Below are 26,490 nucleotides of genomic sequence, written 5' to 3' on the forward strand. Positions count from 1 at the left end.
TGGAAAGACACTTAACTCAGTGTTTACCTACTTTACTTTTTCTCCTTCTGGGCCTCAAAGTACAGCTCTGACTAAAAGCAAGATTTTTTTTTTTTTTTTTTTGTTCTCCTGCTTTAGGAGGCATCCAGCTCTCTCTGCTCTCCACCGCAGCACCCAACAGGCTAGAGCATCGAGTCAGCAGACACCTTAGTCAAAAGTACTGCTCTTTTCCAGTTGCTATTCAGAAAACAGGCATTGAAATAAATTTTCTGTAGGGTAAACTCTTTTTTTCCTTCCTGGACTTGGTTGCGCGTCCTTTACATTGAAGTGGCATCAGCTGGCACCGCTGGATGCCTTTACTTTCACAAAACGTAAGGGAGCCGTGAGGGAACACACAAAGTATTTTCCTTTACATCTCTCCTCCTTCTCCGCTGGCAGGGAAAGGCAAACGCAGTTTGGGGCTGGTAGGAGTTGAATAGCGATGTGTTCATTTGTTGTTTGCTGCTTTAAAGTTTAGGTTCACTCAACCCGCACTTTCGGAGTAGAAAATACCGACAGATGGAAGCAGTCACTCAAAGATTATTCTGCTCGCTTAGCCTTATCAGCAAAATGACAGCATCTATCTGAGGTCTAAATGACTCAGTGGTGAGCCTGGCACTACCCTCCGCTTCATGTGGTGGATCACTGCCGTGCAGTTACACTGTACGGCTAATGCAGCAGCATCCCAACTCCGCATACCATTGCATCGGGATAAAATCGCAGCCTTGTAAGACACACCTTGTAAGGGCAGACCGTTCTCAAGCTATTTGAGCCTTTCTCTCTACTAGCTGTTTACTAAGCTATTCACTTTGATGCTACACGCAGTCTGCTTCACACTCTTCTTAGGTGTTCAGTACGACACAGAATTGCTTGAATGGCAGCTAGATGCAGCCGGATTAGGACAGATTTTGTGATATTTTATTTTTTTTTTCATGCAGAACGTTACAGTCAGTATTTTCGCTCCCTGGGAAGTTTGAGTACAAGGAGGGTTGTTTGCTTTCACTTCTTAAGGGAATACATGATTTGAGGAGAAAAGGAAAAAAAATTGCTGATTGCCTTCCTGAACAGTTAAGGTTAGAAAATAGCTGTGCTGCAATCTGTGACAGTGCGTGAGTCACCGTGGAAGAATAAGGTTCGACACGCCTACAAAAGCAGTCGGCAATTCCAAAATTTCATCTTTAGCATCATCAGAGTTGACAGCCCCCATGAGAGGTTTACCTTGCAAAGCTATTCTCTTGGTCCCTCTGTGGTCCCAGGCAGAGAGCAGCGTGCTTGAGTCGACAGGACTGTCTTTGCAGACAAACCTACCAGAGACTTTTGACAGAAGCCTGGTTACTGGAGCATAACTATACTGTGAATTAGCCTGCAATAGTGTAGTAATTTATGTAGCTGTGTTGTCACACTGTGTACAGAGCTTGGAAAGTGTCTCCTGTTTACTGCAATCGAAGCACTTATCTTTGTTTCAGCAGTAAACTTAACAGCTGCTAAAAATAGAAGCTATCGAGATGTCACCCTTCACAGTACGCAAAAGGAATGAGTCACATGAGATAATGATCTCTCAGTCCTACAGAGCACCTGAGCAGTCCTTGAATGCTTTAAAAAAGCCTTCACTGAGCTTGAGCTTTTCTCCTTTTCCAGAGCCAGCCATGCTGCTGGAAGATGTGACTGCCCTTCTCCTGGGGGTTCTTGCCCCACCGGCAAACTACAGCTCCCAGGATCATTCCCTAATCTAGTCTGGCACTTAAAAATCAGCTATTTCACCCCAAACTGAATGAAGAGAGGTGGTGGATGAGCAGGTGAGATAGGAAGAGAGGAGGAGGATGTAAAAAGGTAGCCCCTCTCCAAGTCTCTGAAACCGTGGAACTGTCACTCTTGCCGTTAGAGACGGAAAGCCTTGAACACTTCCATTTCACACGTTTTACCTTTAGCTGCTCCATTTTATATTGTATGTGTAGTTGTACTGAAGAGCTTCTGCTTGTATGTGATAAGCTCAGCTTGGGCTTGAGAAGGAAGAGCTTCTGCGAACAAGAATTAAAAATGCTCTGAGAGAGGAAAAAAAGATAATTTTTAATCCGCTCCAGATGCATATGTGTAAGTGGTAGACACATCTTGTGCTTTCACTTAGGTGGAAAAGGAAGAGAATTTGTGCAGTGCATGTTTGGCCATGTTGGAGAGCTGGGATGTTATGAATCTATGTCAGAAAAGATTTATTTCATGTGAATCATCTTCTGTATTTGTGTAAATGTGGATTTGAATCAACCATGTATACGTGAAACCAGGTAGCTTGGCCATGATTGATCACCATCTAGTGGCAACCTGTAAAATTCAGACTTCAACAATGATACAGAAGAGGACAATCTAAAATAGAAAACATGTCAAAAGGCCTATAGCACTGCTTCTGAAAGATATATCTGGTGGTTGAGCCTTTACCAAATAAAGTATTTTAGATATCCACAAGGCATGTTAAACACTACGGTGTCATGGTTTGTCCTACTTAGGCTCCTGTGTGCCAGTGCTAGTGCAGGTGCCTGGGCTTTGCTGGTCACTTCCGGCCAGCTGCCAGCCCAAGGAGACCCATGGCAGCGTGGTGGGACAAGCTCTGGTGCCGGTGATGCTCCTGGGCACTGCTTGTTTTGCTGGCACCAAAGCTATCTGCAGTGTATGCCTAATTGCAAAGCCTTGTGGCCAAAAGGGACCTCCAGAAGGCAGGCAGGCTTGTGTCCCTCTTGCTCAGTGTCTGGCTAGCCTGCTCCTAGAGACACGTGGCTGTGGGGGCTTCTCTTGTCCTCACCAGGGCTTCATCACCAGTCGTTGAGATAAAGTCTTTCCTGGTATCTGCCCTTGAGGGATTTGAATACCATTTGGTTTTCTGTACGGTTCCTTCCCCTCGGGACATTCCACTGAGTGGTCTTGCCATACTCCTCTCATCTGTGTCTCCCCTGAAGGTCAGCCTCGAAGGCTGGGCGTGATGCTCCAGCTGGGAGGGGAACAGTGCTGCAAAGGGTGTAAGGGCTGCTACACACATCTCGCACATCATATTCTTTTTTATACATCACAACATTGCATCTGCCCTTTTTGCCACAGCAGACACTGTCAGCCCACTGAAACTGTCGGCTCCTGTCCAGCCTGTGATTCACAGTAACGACAGATCTTTCTCTGCCAAACTGCTACCTAAACAGGCGGGGTTTTTTCTCCTTTTGTGTTTGCACAGTTCATTATTTCTACTTAAACACAGAACTTTGCATCTGTCACTGCCTAATTGCATCCTGTGTTTCTTCAGCCCGTTGCAATTTGTCAACTTAATTTTGTCCTCTCAGCTTCATGTCACCTGCAAATATAATAACCAGACTTTATTTCATCATCCCATTTGTTAAGGAAAACACTAAATATCCCTAAACCCAGGACAGACTGGTGAAATCACCACTCAGTGGCTCCCCCTACTTTGATAGTAAATCACTAATATCTCTGCTCGGAGCTCAACTTTGTAACCGGCAAATTTCCTGCAGACTGTTGCCTTACCTTCCACACAAGACTGTCATCTCAGACAGTGTCAAAACTTCTTCTGGAGTCAAGATATATGACATTGTCTTTTCCTTCAGGTACAAGCCTGTTAATTTGCTGTAGTAGGAAAACAGAATGACCTGGGATTGCACATAGCTGATAAGTCCATACTGGCTGGTACTTACCTGTATTCATCCTCTGTAGACTTCCCATCTGATTGTCTGTTTCGGTATTTTTCTGAGGTTAACACGACTGTTAATTCCTTGTTCCTCCATTTTTCCCATGTATATAGATATCTATCTCCTTTTATATATCTATATATCTATATCTCCTTAAATTCACCATGTATGTCCTCCTCTGGTACTCCTCTCATCCTCTCCTAGGCCAGTTCTGAGATTTCACCATCCAGTTCCTCAGTGCCCTATGCTGAAGTTCATCAGGTCTATGTAATTTGAAAACATCTGATTTATCTAGGTGCTTTCTAAGTATGTAATTCAGTGGCTTCAGTATCCGTGACAATATCTACTCCATTTCGCTCGGGCTGTAATAAACAAAGCACTACATCAGTGACAACACTGAAATCAATGGAAGTTGTTCTCATGTCCAGACTAAGCTTTCCATGTTTCTGTAATCAACCGCAAAGCCCCGGAGCAAGAGAACCCTGCATTTCCCAAATGTCTTTGGAAACAGTCTGGTTGGGTGGTTTTAAATTTCACCTTCGAGGTGGCTTACAATCTTTTCTTTTCACTCCTCTTTCTTTGGTTTCTAAGAAAGGTATATATAAACCTGCTCCCGAGACAGCTTTTTGACAAGTGCTCTACTGCAGGGAGAGGGTGACGCCAGCTGCAATTCTTGCTGCCATATCACCACACCTGCCTTGGCAGGAGCTTACAGCAGCAAAGCTGTCCTGGGTTTGCTGGGATTTTCTTCAAGGGATTCCTGCATAACTTTAATGCGATTTCTGACTTGGCCACTTAATTGTTGCTCCTGGGCTGCTGGATATATTTGCTGCACTTACACCTTGAAAGAGAGAGGACAGCCTGTTGGAAGTTACCTCCAATCACGACATAAAGTAGCAGGTTTCCACATGTGTTGAGCGCAGCCAGTGGCCGAGAGATGATATAGATGGAGTGGATTTGTTTCTCGAGCTGACAGTTGGCTGGACACAACCGTAGTTCAACACGAGCCGCCCGAAAGACGTGAAAGGGGAGGAAGCACACATAGAAGACCACCAAGAAGACGACAGCGAGTCTGCGAGCCTTTTGTTTGTAGCAAGCCCGCGTGTGGGGCCCGGTAGCCAAGGTGTAAATAATGAGTGCGTAGCACAGAGTCACCGTCAGCAAGGGCAAGAAGAAGGCAAACATCGTCAGCAGCCAGTTATACCACCTGATTGTGCCCAGGTTTTCAGAACTGGTAAGGTCGAGGCATAAAGATCTGTTTTGTGCCTCTTTTAAGGAGATCAAGAAGTGGACGGGGCTGACAGCTGCCAGTGAGGTCACCCAAATGGCTGTGCAAACTACCACTGTCCACCGCTTCCTCTGGATGTGGAAGAACTTCATAGGGTGGACAATCACTACATAGCGGAAGGCACTGAAGCAGGTGAGGAAGAGGATGCTGCTGTACAAGTTGAAGTGGAAGCCGAAGCGGATGAACTTGCACATGAATTCACCAAATATCCAGTGCTCCCCGCTGGCATAGTAGTGTATCAGGAAGGGAAGGCTGGTGAGGTAGAGCAGGTCTGTGAGAGCCAGGTTCAGCATGATTATGGTGCTGCTCTTCCAAGGCCTCATCTTGAAGCTGTAAACACAAATCGCGATGACGTTTCCCGGAAATCCCACCAGGAAGATGATGCTATACATAATGGGGAGGTACAAAGTCTTCAGACCAACTTCCACATCAGTGCAGTTGGGAAAATCACCTTCAGTGTCTTGCCAGGTGGTGGGGTTGGCTGAGTCGTCATTTGTTGTGTTCATGATTTTTCCTTAGCACTTAAGGAAGAGGGAAATGTTTAGTGTTCACTGACAGATAAGACCTTCTCTTAGTCCATTAAAAACAACTAATGATCAGGTCTTTACTTTCGACTTCCCATCAGTGCCACTATTAAACGCCTTTATTGAATAAGGAAAGGCCTTGCTGCTTTGGTGAGAGTTGATCCCGATCTACAGGGATTTTATCATATCCATACAGAGGTAGATACAATTTTATTTTAAAATATATATTTTCATGGAAGGGTCTGCACAGGCACAACGAAGTTGTAATATAGGGGATTCCCAGCCCCACAGTGTGTGATGTGTCCCCCCTGGTATATAAAGTTCTGCTCTCATCAGCAGAGAAGAAGGACAGGCTAGTCATGTTGTGCTACTGACCAAAAGATAGAGCAGAATGTCCAGACCATAACTGCTCCATAGAAGCTATTTGCAGCCTTGTTAATTAAGTGGAAAACAGGGGGGATGTTGAAATGTTTCCATATTCTTTTTGATCCTGGAGTTAGTTAACATTTTTCTCCCTGCTCCTTGGAAACAACTGATAGAGCAATATTTAATTCTTTTAGTTCATTAACAAGATTGATGTTGCAAAGAAATAGGTTATTTTTAGGCTTGTCATTAGCTGCTATGTAAATTTCTATCCCTGTAAAATTTTCAAATGGTGTTTTGCTTTGACATTAGTCTTAGATAGAAGTTTTGCGAAACATCGGAATAAATTCATCCAACTTTGCAAAGCAGCCATTTGCAAGATACAACAAGGGACTTGAGCAGGATTCAAGGGAAGTGAAGGTAGCCTGGTATATAGTCTCTACAACAGAAAATACGGGGCCACTGAAGCGCGTGTCAGATAAGTGCTAACATGCCATCCAGTAAGTGCATATGTGTGAATGTCTTCTTTCTTTTCAAGTGGAGTAAATGTTTTGATGGAAAAAAATGAATAAATCTCCAGCTTAATTTTTTTACAGAGGAATGCAACTTCTTACAGGATGGTGCCTGTCCTCAAATTACTTTGGCCTGGGTCCGTCTAAATGGATCCTACTGAATCACCATGTCTATTTCGTGTTCCACTCTGAATTTTCTTGATGTAGCTTCTATCCTCACTCGTGAGATCTCACAGAGACAGGTTGCAGGATTCGAATTCAAATTTGTGTAGAACATTTGGTTCAAAAGTACTTAAAACACTTTGAAAACTGAAGCTGGAGCTTCCGGAAATGCATGCCAAACATTGGCCTTTGTTTTTAAAGAACAAACCAGCTTCAAATCTCTTCTCATGGCTGGGGATGATGCAGGGGATGGTTTGGATAAATCCAGTGGCTCTAACTCAGTTAAGAAGTAACGCAGCGATACCATCATCCCCAAACAGACTTGAAGCCTCTGATACGGCTAATGGTTAACTGGGCTAACAGCAAAGCCCTCCATCCTGCAGTGGCAGGTCACGGCGTGCTGTCTGCTGCTGGAAGCACCGGGGCTGTGCACGCCGCAGTGTTTACAGTGCACGGTTCTTAAGCAAGCTGAAGGGCACGGCTGGGTGCTGCTTCCCGCATCACTTTCTTCGTGGTTTTGTAGGACTACCATTTTGTCAGCAGCATTTTTTTTTTTTTTTATTCCCCACCAACCAGTGTGCTGCTGCAGGAAACCTACAGGGGCTGGAGAGCAAGTACCTACGATGGTCAAAGAGCGCGGCAGTGGCACTCCGCCGCTGCAGTCCCTACCGACAGCCACAGGCTCTCAGGCGCTTTCAGAGCCATCCCCTTTGCTGTCGGTGAGGTATCTGATAGGGCTGGATTTGGGTTGAGGAATTCCCCCCATGGGCCAGGCCACTCCCAAGCCCTGGTTATGGAAAGGTGAAGCGGGGGACAAATATTGCAAGAAAATCACACGGGTGTGGGGTCTTGGTTCTGGAATACCCTAAGATTACATCCAACCTTACAGGTTGGCACAGGGAGCGAAGAAAGGAGACAGCAAGTCTTTGCTGTCGGCCTTATTATTTTGCTGTCTGAATTACAAATAGAATTTAGACAAAACTTAAATCTAATTAAGGAACAGTTTGTACTGTGGCAGATTTTATCACACTAAGTAATTGGCCATAATGGGACTTCTGCAGCCCAAGCTGAGGGCAAATGATATATGCTGTAGACACATAATGAACTTTAAATAAATTATCCAAGAGCAGAACTCGTAATAAAAGGGAACTAGGTTATTGAAATAGAAACCCTCTTTCAGTCTTAGCGGTGGAGTCACTGCTCTATTACATGGTATTCTTTACTGTAACCAATTGATTGGAGTCACTTTAAAAAATGTTGTGATTGCATGTCTTTAATTGCAGTCACGTATAAGGGAAACTTGTCTGCTCCCGCATTGTGATAATTTAATTAGAGCCTGCTGGAAATAAAAGCCAAATGGCTGCAGCCATGGCAAAGTAACCTAATACCTGTAATTGGACTATATTTCACACAGATGTGTTGCTGAATAAATTAAATAGGATTTCACTCGCAGTGTTCGGCTCTTCCACTGGCTCAGATTTGAGACGCAAATGATATATTTAGGGATGAAGATGTAAGCCCTCCTTCCCTTACCCTTTATAATTCAGGGAGGTATCTCCATGCAGAAAGAGAAAATTCAACTTGAGTACTGGATGCATCCCAGATAAGTTTAATTTGTTCCATACTTCCATCATCCTGTAACCCTTTGCTCATTTCTGTCCACTTCGCCTGACGTCTAAGTTCACACCTTTAAATCAAAATATGCATTTTACCTGTAAATCCTTGGTGTTGTCTTCTCTCCTCTTCATAACTGGTTCCTTAAATATCCTACTCCAGCTGGCAGAGTTTGCTTTTGAATTCCGCAGGTGTGCAGTGAGACCGTCTGGGAAAGCCATAGCAGCTCCCCCGGGCTATTGGGCAGGTTGCGGGAACGCTCTGCCTCCGGTCCCAGGTCTCTGCCAGGCGAAGGTGGCGTGGGCTCCACGGAGCTGAGCGAGAGCAGCTCTGACCCCACTCGCCTACCTGCGGGCTAGCTGTCACGTCCCCGGCGGCGGGGCTGTGCAGGTGTCAGCTCTCCTCTTGTCTGGCCTCTGCTGCCTGTGTGGGACGTGGGGACCTGCTCTGTGTCACTGGTAAAATTGGTTGGGACTGCCTGCAACCCGTCCGGTTTGGCTGGAGCGGTTTGTTACGGGCGCTTCCAGCCCTCGGCGAGGGAGGCAGGCCAGCAGCACTCCGGCAGGGAGAAGCAGCACTACCGCAATGCCTGCCTGAAGGAGTATCTGCTCTCCGGGTCCCAGAGCACGGTATAGGAGAGGTGGGAGATGCAGGGAGCAGGTTTCAAACTGGCAGGAGCTGCCCTGCAGAGGGCTTGGTGGATGCTAGGAGCTGAGATCAAACCCGCACCTCTCAAGGAGGGTGAAGGTACCCATGGTCTCCAAACTGGGAGCTTGGTGGGACCAGCTCCCCCTTCTGCAGGGAGGGACCTGGCTCTCGGAAGAGAAGGGATTGTGCAACTGGGGCACAAGCAGGGTCTTGTGTCTGGCAGAGGTATCTAAGACCATGTGCTTCTGAGGGCAACCTGGCTGGAGGAGCACTTTGCTGGAGAAAGGGATTGCATGACTCTGCCAGACAACAGTCCTGACTATATTACATGGGTAATACCCTTATTTGTTGGCATGACTTGTCCAGAGGTCAGAGGAACAAAGAAGCCCAGGAAGGAACTCAAACTATGTGCTGCCTTTGCATATGGTTTGAAAAAACACACAACCTGCTGTGTGATCTGCAGCATGTTACAGTTTCCAAATATCCAGGCAATAAAGCGGAAGAAAGACCAGCACTTCCCCAAATGTGATGGCCAGTCCTCAAGAAGGAGCTAGCCGAAATCTCCTCTCCCTTTGGAGAGGGAAGAAGGGCACAGGCACCTTCTGGGGTGCCCTTTGCACAGTGAACTGTGAGGAGCACTACTCCGAGATGCCAGGGTAATCACGGTGCTGTAGTTACAGAATTTATGGGGTGACTTAGCTTTCCAGTGTGTGGTGCTAGCTGAGACTATGACCTTGTGGAGGTCTCCTACACAGGCAGTATTTATTTACACATTTTGCTTGATCTTCTCTCCCTCTTCCTCTTCAACAGGTTTTGACTCTTGGGCTAACTGTGCTCTGTTGACTTTCAGCTTGTTTCAAAGCAGTGATCCTTACACCAGTTTCAGGCTTCTCTCTTTTCTTTTTGTTTTCTTTTTTTTTTTTTTTCCCCCATGAAGAAAACATTTTCAAAAGCATAAGCATTCCAGATTTGATTTTGAATTAAATATTTGCAAACTTCTCTGAACAGGTAGGAAAGTTATTATCTTGAGAGGGAAATGTTTAGATGAGGCTAAAAAGAACTTGAATGTTTTCCAACACTGAACTTAATTTCAGATCTCGTTTGAAGCTATTATTTACTTTCTCCTGATGATAAGAGCTGTGAACCTGGAAACATGAGCAATTAGGTACTGCATAATGTAACGGCGAATCAGGCTCAAATTATTTAGTAAATATAACTTTTAATATGGTTGCATAACTGTCCTGTTTCTGTACCCGATGCTTTCAGAATTAGATATCTTCACAGGAACTACTTTCAGCTTACTGGTCGTAATAGAATAGAATAGATTTTTTTATTTTTTATTTTATAATAGAATGTGTTGGGTTGGAAGGGACCTTTAAAGGTCATCCAGTCCAACCCCCCTGCAGGAAGCAGGGACATCTTTAACTAGATCAGGTTGCTCAGAGCCTCATCAAGCCTGGCCTTGAATGTCTTCAGGGATGGGGCCTCCACCACCTCTCTGGGCAACCTGTTCCAGTGTCTCACCACCCTCATGGTGAAGAACTTCTTCCTAATGTCTAATCTAAATCTACCCTGCTCTAGTTTAAAACCGTTGCCCCTTGTCCTATCGCTACATGCCCTTGCAAACAGCCCCTCCCCAGCTTTCTCATAGGCCCCCTTCAGATACTGGAAGGCTGCTATAAGGTCTCCCTGGAGCTTAAGTTGCATGTAACGTAATCTGTTCTCCTTAACACTGTTTGGTATAAACTTGGCCACATCAGACTTGAATGTGAACATTACTTTTGGACTCCTAAGTACAAATATTCAGAAATAAACTGACAGTTGTCAACATATCCCTGAGTAACAGCAGATATGAACCACCATTGTTTATAGAAAGAGTTTAAACCACTTTTTACCACGTGACTAGCTACCAGATAGTAGTAATTTCAGTTCTCTGCATCATGGAAACTGTACCTTCTGCAAAGTGCAAAAAACCTCTTTGCAAAGGGCATATGGGGAGTCATGGAGAGACCAGGAGCATGAAGCTCTATGTTCTCAGGAGTCCCAGTATATCCCTACACATATAGGTGAAGAACTTTCTGCATTTTATTTATAAGTTCCTGTCAATGTATAAAGGATATCAAGTTCATTGTCTTTTTTTTTTATTATTATTTTTATTAATTTTCTTGATATTTGTCTGCTCTGGCATGGTATTTTTGAATAAGAACTGATATTGCTCTGGCATTATGATTCAAATTATATTAAAACAGGTTAATTACTTGAATACATCATCTCAGGCTTAGTGTTTGTAGTTAAAGAAAAGATTTTGAAAAATTTTAAGGAGCTGGAAAAGAGTGTCAGGTCTGAATGGAGTACTGGAAGATGTTGTGACATGCCTTGAGAGACTTTTGTGGCTTTGGGGATTCTCTCTGGTTAGTTTATTCGAGAACAGATTTAAACAGGAATGGATGGTAGCCATGATCACATCCATGGGAAGAGACTCCTGGCATCAGCATAGCTGGAGCTATGCCAATCCAGGCTGGCAGCAAAGCACAAGTATTTCTCGGTGAGGGTGGGTAGCTACTAAAACAAATCCCCATAGTAATATGGTTGATTCTTCAACTTTGGAATTTTAAAACCAACATTGAGTGTCTTTTGCATAAATATTGGCACAGTCGTAGAGCAATACCATCATGCAACTTTGCAGGAGAGATTAATAGATTTTAAAGGCTAGAAGGACCTCTAAAAAACTGAGTCTAAAGGGCTGTATCCCCAAGGCCGTGTACACCCAAGGCCATAGGACTTAACTCAGAATTCCCAGTAACTTACGTGTAGCTGGGGTTTTTTTTAGTAGGAGGACAATCTTGATTTGAAGAGAGGGGGAGTATCCTCTTATTCCTTTGATAGCTTGTTCTAAAGGTGAATCATTTTTCACAGTTGAAATCATGTCCTTAGACTTTAATATGAGACTCTAGTTTGTGTTTCCAGCCTTTCAACTTCTTCATACATGCCTCTGCTATAAGGAGAGAGAAGCCCATTTCAGAATGGCTATTTTGTTTTTTGTGGAAGTGTTTAAACATGATAATCCAATTACCTTTCATACTTCTTCCTGATTATTTTGGTAGCTTATGGCATCCTACAATAGTATCTAGGCTTCTCCAGCCTATTCTTTTTCCTCATATCGGCTTTGTTAGGTAGCACATGAGGTCCTCCAACCTCCATCCTGTGTTTCTGCATCTCAGGCAACATGGCTGGAGCCATGTCCCTCCCTGCAGCACCAGACTCACAAAAATCCCAGGCATCCCCAGTGCCCGTGCACCAGCCAGCTCTGTCCAAGCTACCCTGTAGGATTCTGCTGAGGGGTGTCAAAGGTGGCCTGTTCTGCACGCTCAACCCTCCTGAGCCCTAATATTTCCTGCAGAAATTGGGGAATCCTTCCTGGTTTGGGAGCTCTTGGCCCCTTCATCTGATCACGTAGCTATTCCTTCTTAGCATGATGGGAGCACCAAATAATGATTGTAGGCACTCTTTGTCCTTCCAGGAGGAGAGAGGAGGGGAGAGATCATTGTATTCCCATTCTCTTGAAAAATCTAGAAATGGAGAAAATATTCCTCTCTATCACCATGGCGGAAAGACAGGAATGTAAAGCGGTATCCTGGGCTGGGAAATCATCACCCAGGGTGGGAAAGCCAGAGAGAAGAAGAATTGCAATGAATGGGGTCTAAGGGAAGTGGTTGAGGCACCATTTCTGGAGGTATTTAAAAGACGGGTAGACATAGCGCTTAGAGATATGGTTTAGTGATGGTTTTTGTCAGAGTTAGGTTTATGGTTGGACTAGATGATCTGAAAGCTCCCTTCCAACCTAGGCAATTCTATGATTCTATAAGGATCACACACACACACAAAAAATTTCTGCTGCTGCACCAGTAACAACTCAACAAGGAATGTATTATTCTTCCCACTTTTATCATATAGAGCAGGGAAGTCATGCAGCAAAGCAACCTCCATCATGCAATGTCAGCAAGGAAAGCCTCCATAATGTAGCCCTTGTGAGAGTATCTCTCCTGCTTTTCAGGTCTGACTATACTGTGCTGTGTTGTTTTCAGCTTGCTTCCAAAATATGTGTCATGGTAAAATACTTTAAGATGATCCAGTTGTCAGAGATTGACTCCTTCTGTCAGAAAATAAATGGGATCTCCCTGCTGTCTTTCCCAGCAAAATCTTGTTGGTTTTTTTCCCCCTTGGAAAGAGTTTTTCTTAAATAATTTCATTAGCTTGGATTCTTTGCTTAAATTCAGATGTTCCTTAGCATGTATTTTTACACTAATCCATTGTGTAATCTCCCTATATACAGTTCTGAACCATTTTCATGTTGTGCAAAGAATGTCTTTGAAATTGCTCTGACTTTGACATGATGTTTTGGGTCCCTTATAACTGAAGACTTCAAAGATGTTATCTATCTTTGCCAGATTTCATGTTGACGGATAGGAGGTTTTCAAGTGTTATGGGCATCAACAGGGATTGGATACTAATTGCCCTTGATTCCTCGAATAAATCTCTTTTTCTGACTTCATTGGCCACATGCGTCCTCCCGGCTGTGTTGCTCCCCTCTGTCTCTTTTTCCAACAGAGAGATTTTATAGTTGCAATGGAGACATTTTAAGGGCCCACCATTGAAATGTGTTCACCGATTGTCATCAAGGTGATTTAAAACATGCACAACACACGCACACATTTTCATTCACACCCACAGTTTTTCCTTTGGGAAAAACTTTACTTTTCCTTTGATTCTGCATAAAATTCCCAGGGTACGGCTGTCCCATGAGAGTTGGCTGCTTGGCAATTTTTGCCTCTGAAGTGCCTACATCACGTGTTCTTCCGGCCATTCATTGCCCCTTCCTGCACTGAAAACTTCCTTCCTGCACTCAGTGGGAAACTCAGACTGCTAAAATATGATGCTAATACCTCGGTTCTTTTCCCTTAGTATAACATCTTTGTCCTCAGGGGAGTTCTGGTGTGCCTGCAGGACCTAGCAGTGTAGATGGGCGCACGCCAGATGGCTGCACACCCTTTCAAGATGTGTATATTCCAAAGACACAGGTTTGTTCTCAATTTATTTTCCCACATGTTTTGTAAGAGTTTATTGGAGTGAAACAAAAACAAAAATTGCAGAGTGCTGAAAATACCCATGGGCCCTTGGAAAATAGGATATGCAATTAGTACATTAGTCTTTGGTATGTTTCATTTGTAGCACTTTTTCTTTCTTTAAATTCAGTAGCATTGTAGTGCTACGGCAAAATAGGCAACTATTGCAAATCATGTATTTCAGGGATGGGTTATCATATATCACACTTGGGGGCCCACAGTCTCTTTCTTAACTAGAAGTTCATGCTTCTTAGTTTTATCCTCTGCTTTCACAAGTCTGACTTTTTTTTCTATCTGTCCCTGTCATGGCATCAAGAAAATCCTCCTGTCTTGTTTGTACTACACCCTGTTGAAGGTTTCTCTTATCTTTCGGGGTGTGTGTTCTGCCGAGGGTGGCCGTTACTGACGGATCTTTCTGCAGCTCAGCTGAGTGCTCCAAAGTTATTTCCTCATTCCCTTTCCCTTTATTAGGTTTGCAGTGTGAGTTACTTACATGCACAGTTTATAGTAGTTAAGGACAAACCTGCTGCTTTTCTTTAGCTGCAGAGTCCTGTTTAGTCAAAACAAGACCACGTGGAAAGGCAAGAAGGAGAGAGTGGTGGCCAACAGAGAGGCAGGGAAGTGAGGCACGGAGCTCACTGGGAAGGGAGGAATATGAGGCTCAGGAAGCCCATAAGATCTCGTGCTGCGTGAAGCCTAGCTCGGGCAAAAAGCAAACATTGCCATGGATCACCTTTGCCCTTATGTCCTTTCACTGGAAGACAAGAATAAAATTCTTGCATATGACATCCTTGTCCAGCGCAGATGCCAGTTACCAAATGCTGAGCACGCACAGTGGAAGAGCAGATGATGGTACGGATCTAGGTGTGATGGTCACCTCTTGTCAAATATTTCTTAGTCCTAAGCAGTGCCTGAGCCACGTCTGATGGTGTCTGCGTATTCTTCCCCTTGCATGCTCAGCTGGACCATTGGCCAGCTGGTGTCTGCAAAAGCCTGTGTTTTCTCTTATTTCCTCTGTTGCTGCCTTTTTGCAGTTAAAAACTGAAAATGTCATCCAGTCAAGTTTTGCGGGAAGAAGAATTTGGAGAGAAACCTTTTCTTCATAAAGACAGCCGGGCAGTAGAACAGGCCAGTCGGAGAAGCTGTGCAGGTGCCATCCCTGGAGATTTTCAAATCCCAGCTGGACACAGCTCTGAGAAACCTGGTCTGAAATTAGTGCCAACCCTGCTCTCAGCAGGCAATTGCACTGGAGGCCTCCTGATACCCCTTCCAACCTGCTTGATTCCAGGATTTTATGATCTTCTGAAGTCTGCAAGCTGTAAAAGTCAATATCAAAGAGCCATCATTTCAAGAGAAAGAAGTACCCTGCTGCTTCAGGAAAGACAAATCATGGTATAGCAAAGCTACCCTAGACCTCATCCAATCCTTTTCCACAGGTGGAGAGTCCTGTTTACCAGCCGGGCTTGTCTGTCCAATCCCTGTTTCTCAGGATTCTCGAAGGCTGCAAAACTGAGGTAGTTAGCTGAAATTGCTTAATTTTCCCATTTTATTAGTCCTCAAGATTGTGCAGTCCTTTATATTCTTTTTTCATACCTGGGATTTGGACATGAATGGCTGTGTGCATATGTGCATGCTTGGTTACCCGCCAGCAGTCACATGCAGAAAGCAGCCTGGATTTAAACAGAAATTTGTACCCTGAAATTACTCATTTGACTTCATTGTGGCCTGAAAAATATTTCTGTTGTTTAATCTAATTTCTGATAAACCAATTGTCAAGCTTCTCTTTAACAGGGATGCTTTCTTTCAGGCCTGCATTGTGGTATTTCACTGTGGAACAAGGCTAGGAGCGCACACGAGTCCTGGTGGGGAAGCTCTGAGATCTGCGTTCACAGATTAGGTTGTAATCTGTTTTCAATATCAAAATGCCTCAGTGTTCAAACGGCGTATTTGATTTGAGTCTCATTCCCTGTGGACTCCTCTTCAAAATGAAAAAGGATTTGTCTCTCTGGTTATGCACCCCCGATTCTTGAGACCTGCCACCTTCTTCATTCATTGGGTTTGAGTTGCTGGTAGTACTGCCGTGTTTGTACGTGTCCTAGCTGTTGGTACTAACAACTCCAGATTTCATTTTGGTTCATCCACCAGAACTTTGGGTGATTTGCTAATACTTACTAAAATACTGACTCTCATTCATTTTAATTGACAGTACGGACTGAAGGCCTGAGGGCAGAACTGCTCAGAGTCTACCTCCAGCCGTGTCGTCGTAACCCGGGGAGGAGAGGGACAGCCACCGGCACACCTAAGCGCCCGCTCTGCGGCTGCTGGTCCTGACGGACAGTAGATGTCACTCTTGCCTAACGGATAGAGATTGGTTTCTCCACTGAAAGGATGGAGATTTGGAGGGGGAAGAATGACTGCGGATCATAATTGCTACTGAGTGAAAACTTTCTTTTCAGATAAAAAGATGTCTACATAGAAAACCATAGTTTTTATAGAATCATAGACTTGTTTGGGTTGGAAGGGACCCTTAGAGATAGGCTAGTCCAACCCCTCTGCCATGGGCGAGGACATCTTCAGCTAGATCAGGTTGCTCAAAGCCCCGTCCAACCTGGCTTTGAACACTTCCAACGACGGGGCATCCACAGCTTCTCTGGGCAGCCCAGTCCAGTGTCTCACCACACTCATCACAAAGAATTTCTTCCTTGTGTCCAATCTAAACCTACTCTCTTTCAGTTTAAAACCATTGACCCTTGTCCTATCACTACAGGCCCTGGTAAAAAGTCTCTCATCATCTCTCTTATAAGCCCTCTTTAAGTATCAAAAGCCTGCAATAAAGTATCCTCAGAGCCTTCTCTTTCCTTGGCAAGATGTTGTACCCATACCTTGTTCTGAATCCCTAAAGAAAGATTTATTGAATCCTTAACAAAAGGGAGTTTGGGGTACAGTTTTTTGGGGGTTTTTAACTCAGTCTCTGAAATGTGTGTTAGGGGCCTGCTAAATGATGCAGAACTGCCCATCTCATCAAAAACTTGCCATTTTGATAGATAAACCAGTGGAAACCTAATTGTAAATTTGGGTACTGAGGGGTTGAAGGATATTATCTTGACCATTTGTCTTACGGGTGAAGAACAAACCAAACCTACTACAATATCTCTGATAGCGTAATGTCTGTCAACGGAAGGCTGCCAGCCTGGGCCACGCAGGCAAATCCTGTGTTCCTCTCTGCTCTGCAGCTCCCTGGCAGCTCTGCAATCACCTCATCACAGTTATCCCCCAAGCACTGAGGGCTGGAGCTTTCAAAAGGCTGCAGAGAAATTCATGCCATAATTGTGTGTGTTGCTATGCCTCACTTATTGTTTAATAACATGTTCGGAGTCCCTTTGAGTATCTTGGGAGACTGGACCAGTGGCCAGTCAGGGGAAAAACGCCTGTAAAGTTGCAACCTGTGGGAGCACCTGGGCTGGTTAGTGTTTTTTTCTTGGTAAGTGAGAATCAGGTTCCCTGAAGAGAAATATTAGTTGCTCTCACCGGCGTGAACGCTCTCACTGTACCTCACAGTAAACTTCATTTTTTAGCAATGTGTGGAAATCACAGTAATTTCTGACCTCTGCTGGAGTTCTGGCTGGTGGTCTCCTATCGAAATCGGACTTTCTTTCAAATAGTGACCATTTTAAAGACTTTTCACATAAGATAATTTTCCTACCAGAAAAAAAATCCACTGTGTTGCTATAACAGCTACATAAATACTTCCGATTCTGCCTGGATCCCTAGAAGCTCAGTTTCACTGTACAGGACCAGAAGGTGTTTACAAAAAGAGAAACCAATTGTCTTTATTATTAATGTCTGCTGTGGATATGTGATTTCAAGAGCGAGGCAGAATGGAGGAATTACACAACTGGGACATCACTTGAGAGAGATGCGGAAGGCGAGATATTTCACTAATACACATCTGCCACAGACTCCTTTCCTTCTGAATCCCACCCTATACCCACTGCAACAGAGATCTCAGTCAAGCATTAAATGCTTGTTTTTAGAAGAATCTTTGAAAAATCTAAGATTTATTAAATTAGCAGTGTTATTAATAACCCTAATGAAGACAGTGACAGGAATGTATTTCAGTCTGGCAGTTCTTTAATCTCTCCAGAGGAAGTCAATGTACGGCTTCTTTCATAACAGTGAGTGACATCCACCCAGGAGATTATGCAAGAGAATGGTAGTGTGTCAGGAGGAAAAAAATTGTTGGCAACTGTATTCGTCTAATTAAACCAAGGGATTTAGGTAATGTGAAGGGAAACCTCATGGATCCAGCCATTTATATTATTTCAGAATGGTAGCTGGCTGAAAAGGCTCATTTGGAAACAGGTTGCTGTCATGGGCGAGGCAGGGCGAACAACAGCCTCGAGTGGCTCTGGATAACTGGGATTTATTTAAGAAACAGTGAGACAAGAGTTTTACTCTACTTTCTGAGACACTCATTCCCTCACTAACCCCAGCCCTACAGTCACAAGGTCTCATCATCCATCTCAGCAGGGAGGGTGGTGCTGGCCCAGGATTGTCTAGCAGAAAGTCAGGTTGGTTCATGCCTTGTTGCTGCTCTTTATTAACAGTCTCAGGCATGATGCGCCACAAGCTGTCCGGTCTCCTGCACCTTCCCCCATTGCCAGGCTATCCCTTCAGGCAAGAGCTTTGCTTTCTTTTTTTTCCAGGGTCCCTTCTTCTTTCTGAGATTGATACTTCATTTTGGGAACCCCTCTCATCAGCACCAGCTCTTCTTTCCAGCACCCAAGCCTAATTTTCCCGGTTTAAATAGTCTGTGTGCAGAAGCACAACATGTGATCAGCCTCCTAATTGCAGGGTTCGTCTCATGTCTATTTATTAATTGGAGGATTCAGGATGTGCCATGTTTGTTCGGTTCAGGTGGGATGAAAATTTACAACCAGCAGCTGGCAAGCAGCAGATTTCAGCTTGAGGATTTCAGAAATTCACACCTCCATGCAAGCATACCCAGTTTTCTCCTGCCTGTTTGCATTCATAATTAAAATTATTTTCCACCTTATTCTTGTTTCTTCATTATATCTGCCGTGTCAAGCACAGAAACTCAGGATACCTGATTTTCAATCCAAGATTTGACACCAGGTTTGCTATGTTTAGAAGCCTTGCCGCTAGGTGGTAATGTCTTCATCCTTAACAAACCAAAACACCCACCACCCTCCTCTGGAGGCATAGGCTCAAACAAGAACTATTTCTGCAAGGCTTATATGTTTTTATGGAGGGATCAGAAAAATTGTGGCTGTTCTGAGGTAAAGCCTTTGATTACCAGCTCACTGCACAGCCAAATGCCTGTCAGGCAAACAAAAGATGTGGGAGACTTATGCTGGCCTCACACTTTTCTTTACTGTGAGCAGAAGTTTGGTAGGACTGGAAAAGTGGGCATTGTAGACATATTTTGAATCAAATATGTGATTACAAAACATCATGCAAGCGTGTTCTTTTTTATAGTTCTTGAAGCAGAACTATTATACCGGACTGTAATGCCTCTATAAATGCCATGCAGTAGCTATACACACATTCACCATGCTGAAGGAAATATTCCTGAGCTTTATGTGCTCTCTTTTAGGATATTAATACAGAGCATAAAGCAGCTCCTCAGCAGCGAAGACTATTGCAAACAGCTCAGCTGTGCCATCTTCCGCTTACAATGACTTTCCACTCAACAGCAGCTCACAGTGAGAGTGTCTGTCCTGAACTTTCTTGATGCTTCAGTCAAACTCAAGTGCTGGGCAGCTGAAGTGTTAAGGTAAGGATCATGACATGTCCTGAGAGGAGACGGGACACTGTGAGACCTCCATGGTGAAGCTAAACCTCACCCCTGGAGGAGGGTTCCTGCAGGCTGCAAAAAGGCCCTAGGATTGAATCGCTGAAGACTCACTTTGCCTTGAATATCAGTGATGCTGGTACCACCAGCTCTATCCCAGTACAGGCATTCTGCCCTTCGCTTTGACTTCCACACTGAATACATAAAACTGATCAAACATCACCAAAAAAAACTAATAAAATGCATTTTAGAAACTTCCCAACCAGGTGATTCCCTTGGACAGAAAAATTAAACAAATTTGTATGTAGCAAATGGTCTCCAGGCCGCTTACAGCCCTTTGGGCAGTGTTCAGGCACCACAGTGGTGTCTATGCTGTTATATGAACATTTAGTGGACTATATTCTTGGCAATAATTGTGCAGTTTTTCCTTCCAACCTCACACTGTGTTTTTGTTTAAAAAAAAAAAGTAAAAAATAAGATCCTGAAACACGTCTTAATCCTCTTTCACTTTTCACAGTAAATGAAAAAAACTAATGTATGTCGTAATATAAACCATTAAACTATATTTATATTTTGATCATCAACACAAGCAAAAGAAATCAAATGCTATACTATATTACTGAAAGCCCCCTAAAAAGCTGACCTGCTCCTGCTAGCTTTTACCCAATGGCTCAAGAAAAGCACAGTTGTCTGTCCTAAGGAAGAGTTATACTCGCCTGCCTCAGCTGCCTGAACGATATTTCTAAGGCTGGCTGGTTGCCAGTCTCTCCTGCAGTACAACTCCATGTTGTTAAAAAGTCATAGACTCGTTTAGGTTGGAAAAGACCTTTAAGATCATCGAATCCAACCATTAACCTAACACTACCGAGTCCACCACTAAACCATGTCCCTAAACACCACATCTACATGTCCTTTAAATTCTCCAGGGATGGTGAATCTACCACTTCCCTGGGCAGCCTGTTCCAATGCTTGACAACCCTTTCAATGATGAAATTTTTCCTAACATCCAATCTAAACCTCCCCTGGCGCAACTTGAGGCCACTTCCTCTTGTTCTATCACTTGCTACCTGGGAGAAGAGACCGACCCCCACCTCTCTACACCCTCCTTTCAGGTAGCTGTAGAGTGTGATAAGGTCTCCCCTCAGCCTCCTTTTCTCCAGGCTAAACAACCGCACTTGCCTCAGCAGTCCCTTATTAGACTTGTGCTTGAGACCCTTCACCAGCTTCGTTGCTCTTCTCTGGACACGTTCCAGCACCTCAATGTCTTTCTTGTAGAGAGGGGCCCAAAACTGAACACAATATTCAAGGTGCGGCCCCACCAGTGCTGAGTACAGAGGCACGATCACTTCCCTAGTCCTGCTGGCCACGCTATTTCTGATACAAGCCAGGATGCTATTGACCTTCTTGGCCATCTGGGCACACTGCTGGCTCATATTCAGCCAGCTGTTGACCAACACCTTCAGGTCCTTTTCCACCAGGCAGCTTTCCAGCCACGCTTCCTCAAGGCTGTAGAGTTGCATGGGGCTGTTATGACCCAAGTGCCAACCCAGGAAGGCTTTGGGAAAGGAAGGAAGAAGGAGCTTTGCTGCTCGCTTGGGAGGTCTGGCTGCTCACCTGAGGATGGAGTTTCTCCTCCTTGCTCTGCTGCATGCTCAGTTATTCAAGGTCTTGTGCCATCAATAAGAGGGTTTGAGGGCTCTTCCTCTGCTCCATTTTCTGTGTCTTACAACAAGGAGGGTATAGCATGCTCCTGAGAAGCAGGATATTCAGGTTTAAAACCCTGCTGGCAGTACCAGATGTTAAACTCAGTTTCCCACTTCCCAAGTGAGTGCCCTAACTTGCTCGCCGCCCAGTCGGGGGTGGCAGAAACTTGTCCACAATGCTTATGACCATAGCTTCCCATTCCACCCCAGCCCTGATTCCAGAATTAAAAAAATGAGAGAATCAGTATTTGCTTGGGGAGAAACAAAACCACCATTTTGGCCATGCTAACTGTTTTCTCAAAAAAATGTTACCCAAATCTAACAATAATAATTCCCAGGATATCATTCATTGCTAGGAGCTCAAAGGGAAAACTCCCAAAACAGTAAACATGAACATTAACATAATTGCTGGAAAGAGCTTTTTTTTTTTTCCTCTCTCTTTGCAACTGTTTGTGCTCCTACTGATATGAATGTGAGAGCTTACTCTTATGTTTGCAATCAGCCTTGCTTTACCTGCTGTCATTGACAAAAGTCTGCTCCATACCATGCTGAGTGTGTGACAGCTGAAGAAGCTATAGAGTACGCCACATGCACATGTGCGCTGAGGCCTTAGGGGCAACGCATGGCTAGTCTATACAAAGCAAAATATGTATTGTATTGAAAAAAAACCCTGTTTTTGGTTTTTTGTTGTTTTGTGTTTTTTTTTAAAGGATCATCACTATGAAGTAAGAGAATTGTCGTGATTTAACCTCAGACAGCAATTAGGACCATGCAGCTGCTCGCTCACTCCTCCCAGTTGGGATGGGAGAGAGAATCAGAAGAGTAAAAGTGAGAAAAAACTCATGGGTTGAGATAAAGACAGTTTAATAGGTAGAGCAAAAGCCATGCCCACAAGCAAAGCAAAACAAGGAATTCATTCATCGCTGCCCATCAGCAGACATAATGGTTACTTGGGAAGACAAACACTGTAACTCCGAACGACACCCCCTTCCTTCTTCTTCCCCCAGCTTTATATACTAAGCATGACATCACATGGCATGGAATATCCCTTTGGTCAGTGGGGGTCAGCTGTCCTGGCTGTGTCCCCTCCCAACTTTTTGTGCCCTCCCAGTCTGCTCACTGGTGGGGCCGTGTGAGGAGCAGAAAAGGCCTTGAGAGCTTAGCAACAACCAAAACCACCAGCACATTATCAATGCCGCTCCCATCCCAAGTCCAAAACACAGCCGCGCACCAGCTGCTAGCAAGAAAGTTAACTCCATCCCAGCTGAAACCATGACAGTATACATCACAGTGACAAAAGACCCTTTTTTTGGCTATATTCTGGCCAAATTTCAGTGTCTTTGCCCAGTCACTTTGCCTGAACAGTTTAGAAAATTCAATAAGGTGTGTATATCCAATATATGTGTATATATGTATATATGTCAGAAAAGGTACTTTTTCCACTATTTTCCCTGCTCAAATCTCATTTAACATTTCTGCTTAAACTTCAGAAATAGGTTGCCTTTCAGCAGGGACCGAGATGGGAATTTTCAATGAAAATTAAGAAAATGTTACAAAGATGCAGCTAGAATGGTATTAACTATAGTTGGAACACGCTTTGGTCATTTACTGTCTTTTAAGGGGTATACGACCTTTTAATGCTGACAACTGACCACCTCCATATCCTTCAATGGCAACTGGCAACTCCGGCATTACAGTTTAATGCCTTTCTTACACTGTGTGAACTTTATGTATCACAGTTTGAAATACTTTTCAGTGGGCTGATCATACTGCAATATTTTCCAGGTTAAAAGAGTGTTTTCCAAAAAGATACTCTCCGCTGTTTTTAATTGCTAACCTTGTTCACCAAACTCTACCCTACATGGAAAGCACCGAAAATTTTTTCACCGGGGGGAGTTATGCTGGAAAACTGTCCTGGTGCAGCCTAGATTTTTTTTGCTTCTGTTAAAAGGAAATACTACCTTGGAGCTGCTAGTATGACACCAATAATTTCTCTGTTAAAAACTGAGTCTAAAATTTCACACAGGAAAATGAAAAGGTAGACTTAGTGCTACACTAAAGATTTCCCGAAGCGAGATAAACACTGAAACGAATGTTAAGACTGGGAAGAGAACTGCAAAAGAGCTACTGAAAAAACAAAGTGAGGGAAGAAAAGCTGGCTGTGTCCGATGCTACACCTAGCATGTGATTAAATACTGTAGCATAGCGAAAGCCGCACGGCTGCCAAGGGCACGCATTTGTTTCCCCCTGCAGTCACGAGCAAGTGACTTGGCAGGAGCTAAAAGGCATCGCGGGTACTGTGCAGTTTATAGGATATTCTGACCTTCACGGCCTGACTCGTCGGCAGGCACTGCAGAGGCATGGGTGGCTAAGGCCAGCTCAACACCAGAAATATTTACCGGAGTCATGCTGCTACAGGGCACGGTGTTTTTAAGCAACATCCCTATACTAACGCAGCTAGATGCAAGTGCAGAGCGAAAGACTGTGGTGCTGCTGGTGTTCCTCACTTTGTACAGAAAACTGGAATAACGAATATCGATCTAATTTTGGAAATCTCCAAGGATCCACCACCTTTCTGGGCAAACAGCTTCAATGCTTAACCACCTAGACAGGGAAGATTTTGTTTCCTTACGTATCGCTGGCATTGTCCTTGCTGTCACTGGTGACTGTGTCACCCCTTGTCCTTTGCTGGGCACCTGGGAGAAGAGTTGGGTTTCCTCCCTCTCTCACCAGCCAAACTCTGCCTCCCCTCCTTGAAGTACAGCCCAGCCACCCCCCACCACCCCGAGCATCCCTCCTGTGGGGCCTGGCTGCTTCAGGCAGTGGGGAAGCCCTAACGCCTTGGTCCTCCTCCCTAGGGAGGAGAGAGTGGGGACCCAGGGAGGCCATCACCACCAGGGAGGCAGGGAAGGACTCCTGCCTTGGCCTTTAAAAAATTAGTGCTCTGACAGCCTGCTCAGCATTTTTTCTGTCATTTTGTTTTCATTTATGGTTTAAATACTAAAAGATTCATTATGATGCCATTCATTATTTGTATCTCAATCTAATAAACTTCCCACTCTCCCACCTTGACATTTATTTGCTGTTAATGCACGGGCCAAAATCATTGCAGTTTATTTGGCCGAGGCGAAGGCTATTTGCTCAGGAGCAAGAAGCAGACACAAATTATCATTGTGATATTTGCAGGAGCTGTAGCTGCACTTGCTTTACGATTCTGCACCGCTTAATTGCAAACAAAACCGGCACCACTATGTGTTATTGCCATGTTCTGTGCACAGTGCTCAACTTGTGTACCATTCAAAACATGAAAAAAGCCCATTTAGGCAGTTGCTCTCTACCTCTTGCTAATGGAGAAACAAAGAAAACAAAGAAAAAACACACAAATCCCCATAATAGCAATAAAAGAAGTATAAAAATAAAGATGACAGTTTAATGGAGATTTGTTTGAACAGTATGTTTTTCTTCTAACCGGTTGTTGTGGTTCACTACTAATGGTTTTCAATAGCCTGAAATCGAGCTGCTGAAAACATTATGAGGTTTGCAAACATCTTACATTTTGGGCCACTGGTTAGGCACATAAACAGTTCGTCTGAGCTTTCAGAGCTGCAATAAATGTGCTAAACCTTGGAAAACAAGTCATCTTGCACATATCAAGCACCATGCTTCAGTTGTCAGCCCGATTTTTTTTATATACAAATTAGCTTTTCTGAACAAAGAAGAATTTGTCTGTTACCACGGGATAATGCTGTCACTTGATACGACTTAATTTTATGGTCGTTATAAATAACTTTGTTATAATCAGTCTTCACCCTCATTTCAGCCTGCTTTCTTGGCAAAGTCTTTGGCTTACTGTAAAGACTGTGCAAAGGAAAGCACTGGAGAGTAATCACACAAGTGACCTAATATAAGAGTCTTTCTTCACAAAGCTGATCAGAAGACTGGGATTTCCTTAAAAAAGCTTGTATGAATTTATAGATTTCATAGTAAGTGCTTCCAGAATAATACTATAACATTGAAATGAAAAAGTAACGTCACAGACAAATCCCAGTCAAGCTGCCTGAAGAAACCTAACAATAAAGTATTTAAAATGCACACATATATATATATTTTTATAAACATAATTTTATAAACATACATTTATAGACCCAAAAGTCTTGGTTCTCTTACTGGTTCTTCTGCTTCTATTGTTTCTCTTATACACTACCAAAAGAAATTCAAGGACCATGACAACCTGATTGGGGCATCATAAAAACCTACGCAGAATTTCTCTTGCACGCTGCTCTCTCGCTCTTAAGCCGTGCTGGGCTTTCCTCGGTGGCTGTCAGAGCACGGAGACAGCTGTTCAGCTGTGTAACAGGAACAGCACAAAAATAGACGTTCTGCTCAGCACTTCCAGCCACATCAATCTCCATAACGGGCATTGGGACCTGTGCGTGACACCCCTCCATAAAATTACCATATGATGTGATGGTTGGCACCCAAAATAGTGTTTGAGTCACGGCTGCCATGGATAAACCTCAATCATCGTTAGTCATTAGTGCCCTGTCTGCAGGAAGCAGGGGTTTTGGTGGGACAAGGACAGAGCTGTTGTTGCTCCCCACTGGTTCCTGGTGGAGAGGAGGTCTGTGGTGGAAGCTGGCTCACTCATCCCTCCTTTTCCAACCTTCTCTAGCTGTCACAACATTTTTTCACCTAAACTCTAGAGCAAGGATATTCATCTCTCACAGGGGCCTGCAGGACAGCCTGGCACACCTACCTCTCGATCACCCTCTTCCCCATGGCCATACACACATGGAAATACCCCCACTCCAGGTGCCTCCATGCCTTTCCACAGCCCCCATGAAGAGGAAACCTGGCTTCCTCCAGAAGCTTTCATTTCCTACCTTTGCACTAACAGCAATGAGAAGAGGAGATGTATTAGGAGGAGAAATGTTTCCAGTGGGGAAAGATCACATTACTGAGGTCTATTTGTGTCTCCTGCTGTGTTGTGCTTCTTTTTTCTTCTCCCTACAGTCGCCTTTCCTCTGGTTCAGGCCCTAC

General features: G+C 44.1%; 1 protein-coding gene across 1 annotated transcript; it reads right to left on the minus strand.

Annotated features, from left to right (window-relative positions):
* Positions 1 to 4,493: 4,493 nt before the first annotated feature.
* LOC128902448 (2-oxoglutarate receptor 1-like) lies at positions 4,494 to 5,492 on the minus strand. Its single transcript, XM_054185491.1, has one exon. It carries the CDS (start codon positions 5,490 to 5,492, stop codon positions 4,494 to 4,496), a length of 999 nt encoding a protein of 332 aa, XP_054041466.1.
* Positions 5,493 to 26,490: the final 20,998 nt, after the last annotated feature.

This window comes from Rissa tridactyla, chromosome 1 (assembly GCF_028500815.1).
Source record: "Rissa tridactyla isolate bRisTri1 chromosome 1, bRisTri1.patW.cur.20221130, whole genome shotgun sequence".
In the NCBI taxonomy this organism is placed as follows: Eukaryota; Metazoa; Chordata; class Aves; order Charadriiformes; family Laridae; genus Rissa; species Rissa tridactyla.

Coding starts and splice junctions, on each gene's coding strand:
- LOC128902448 (XM_054185491.1), bottom strand. CDS start 5,492: ATGAACACAACAAATGACGACTCAGCCAACCCCACCACCTGGCAAGAC.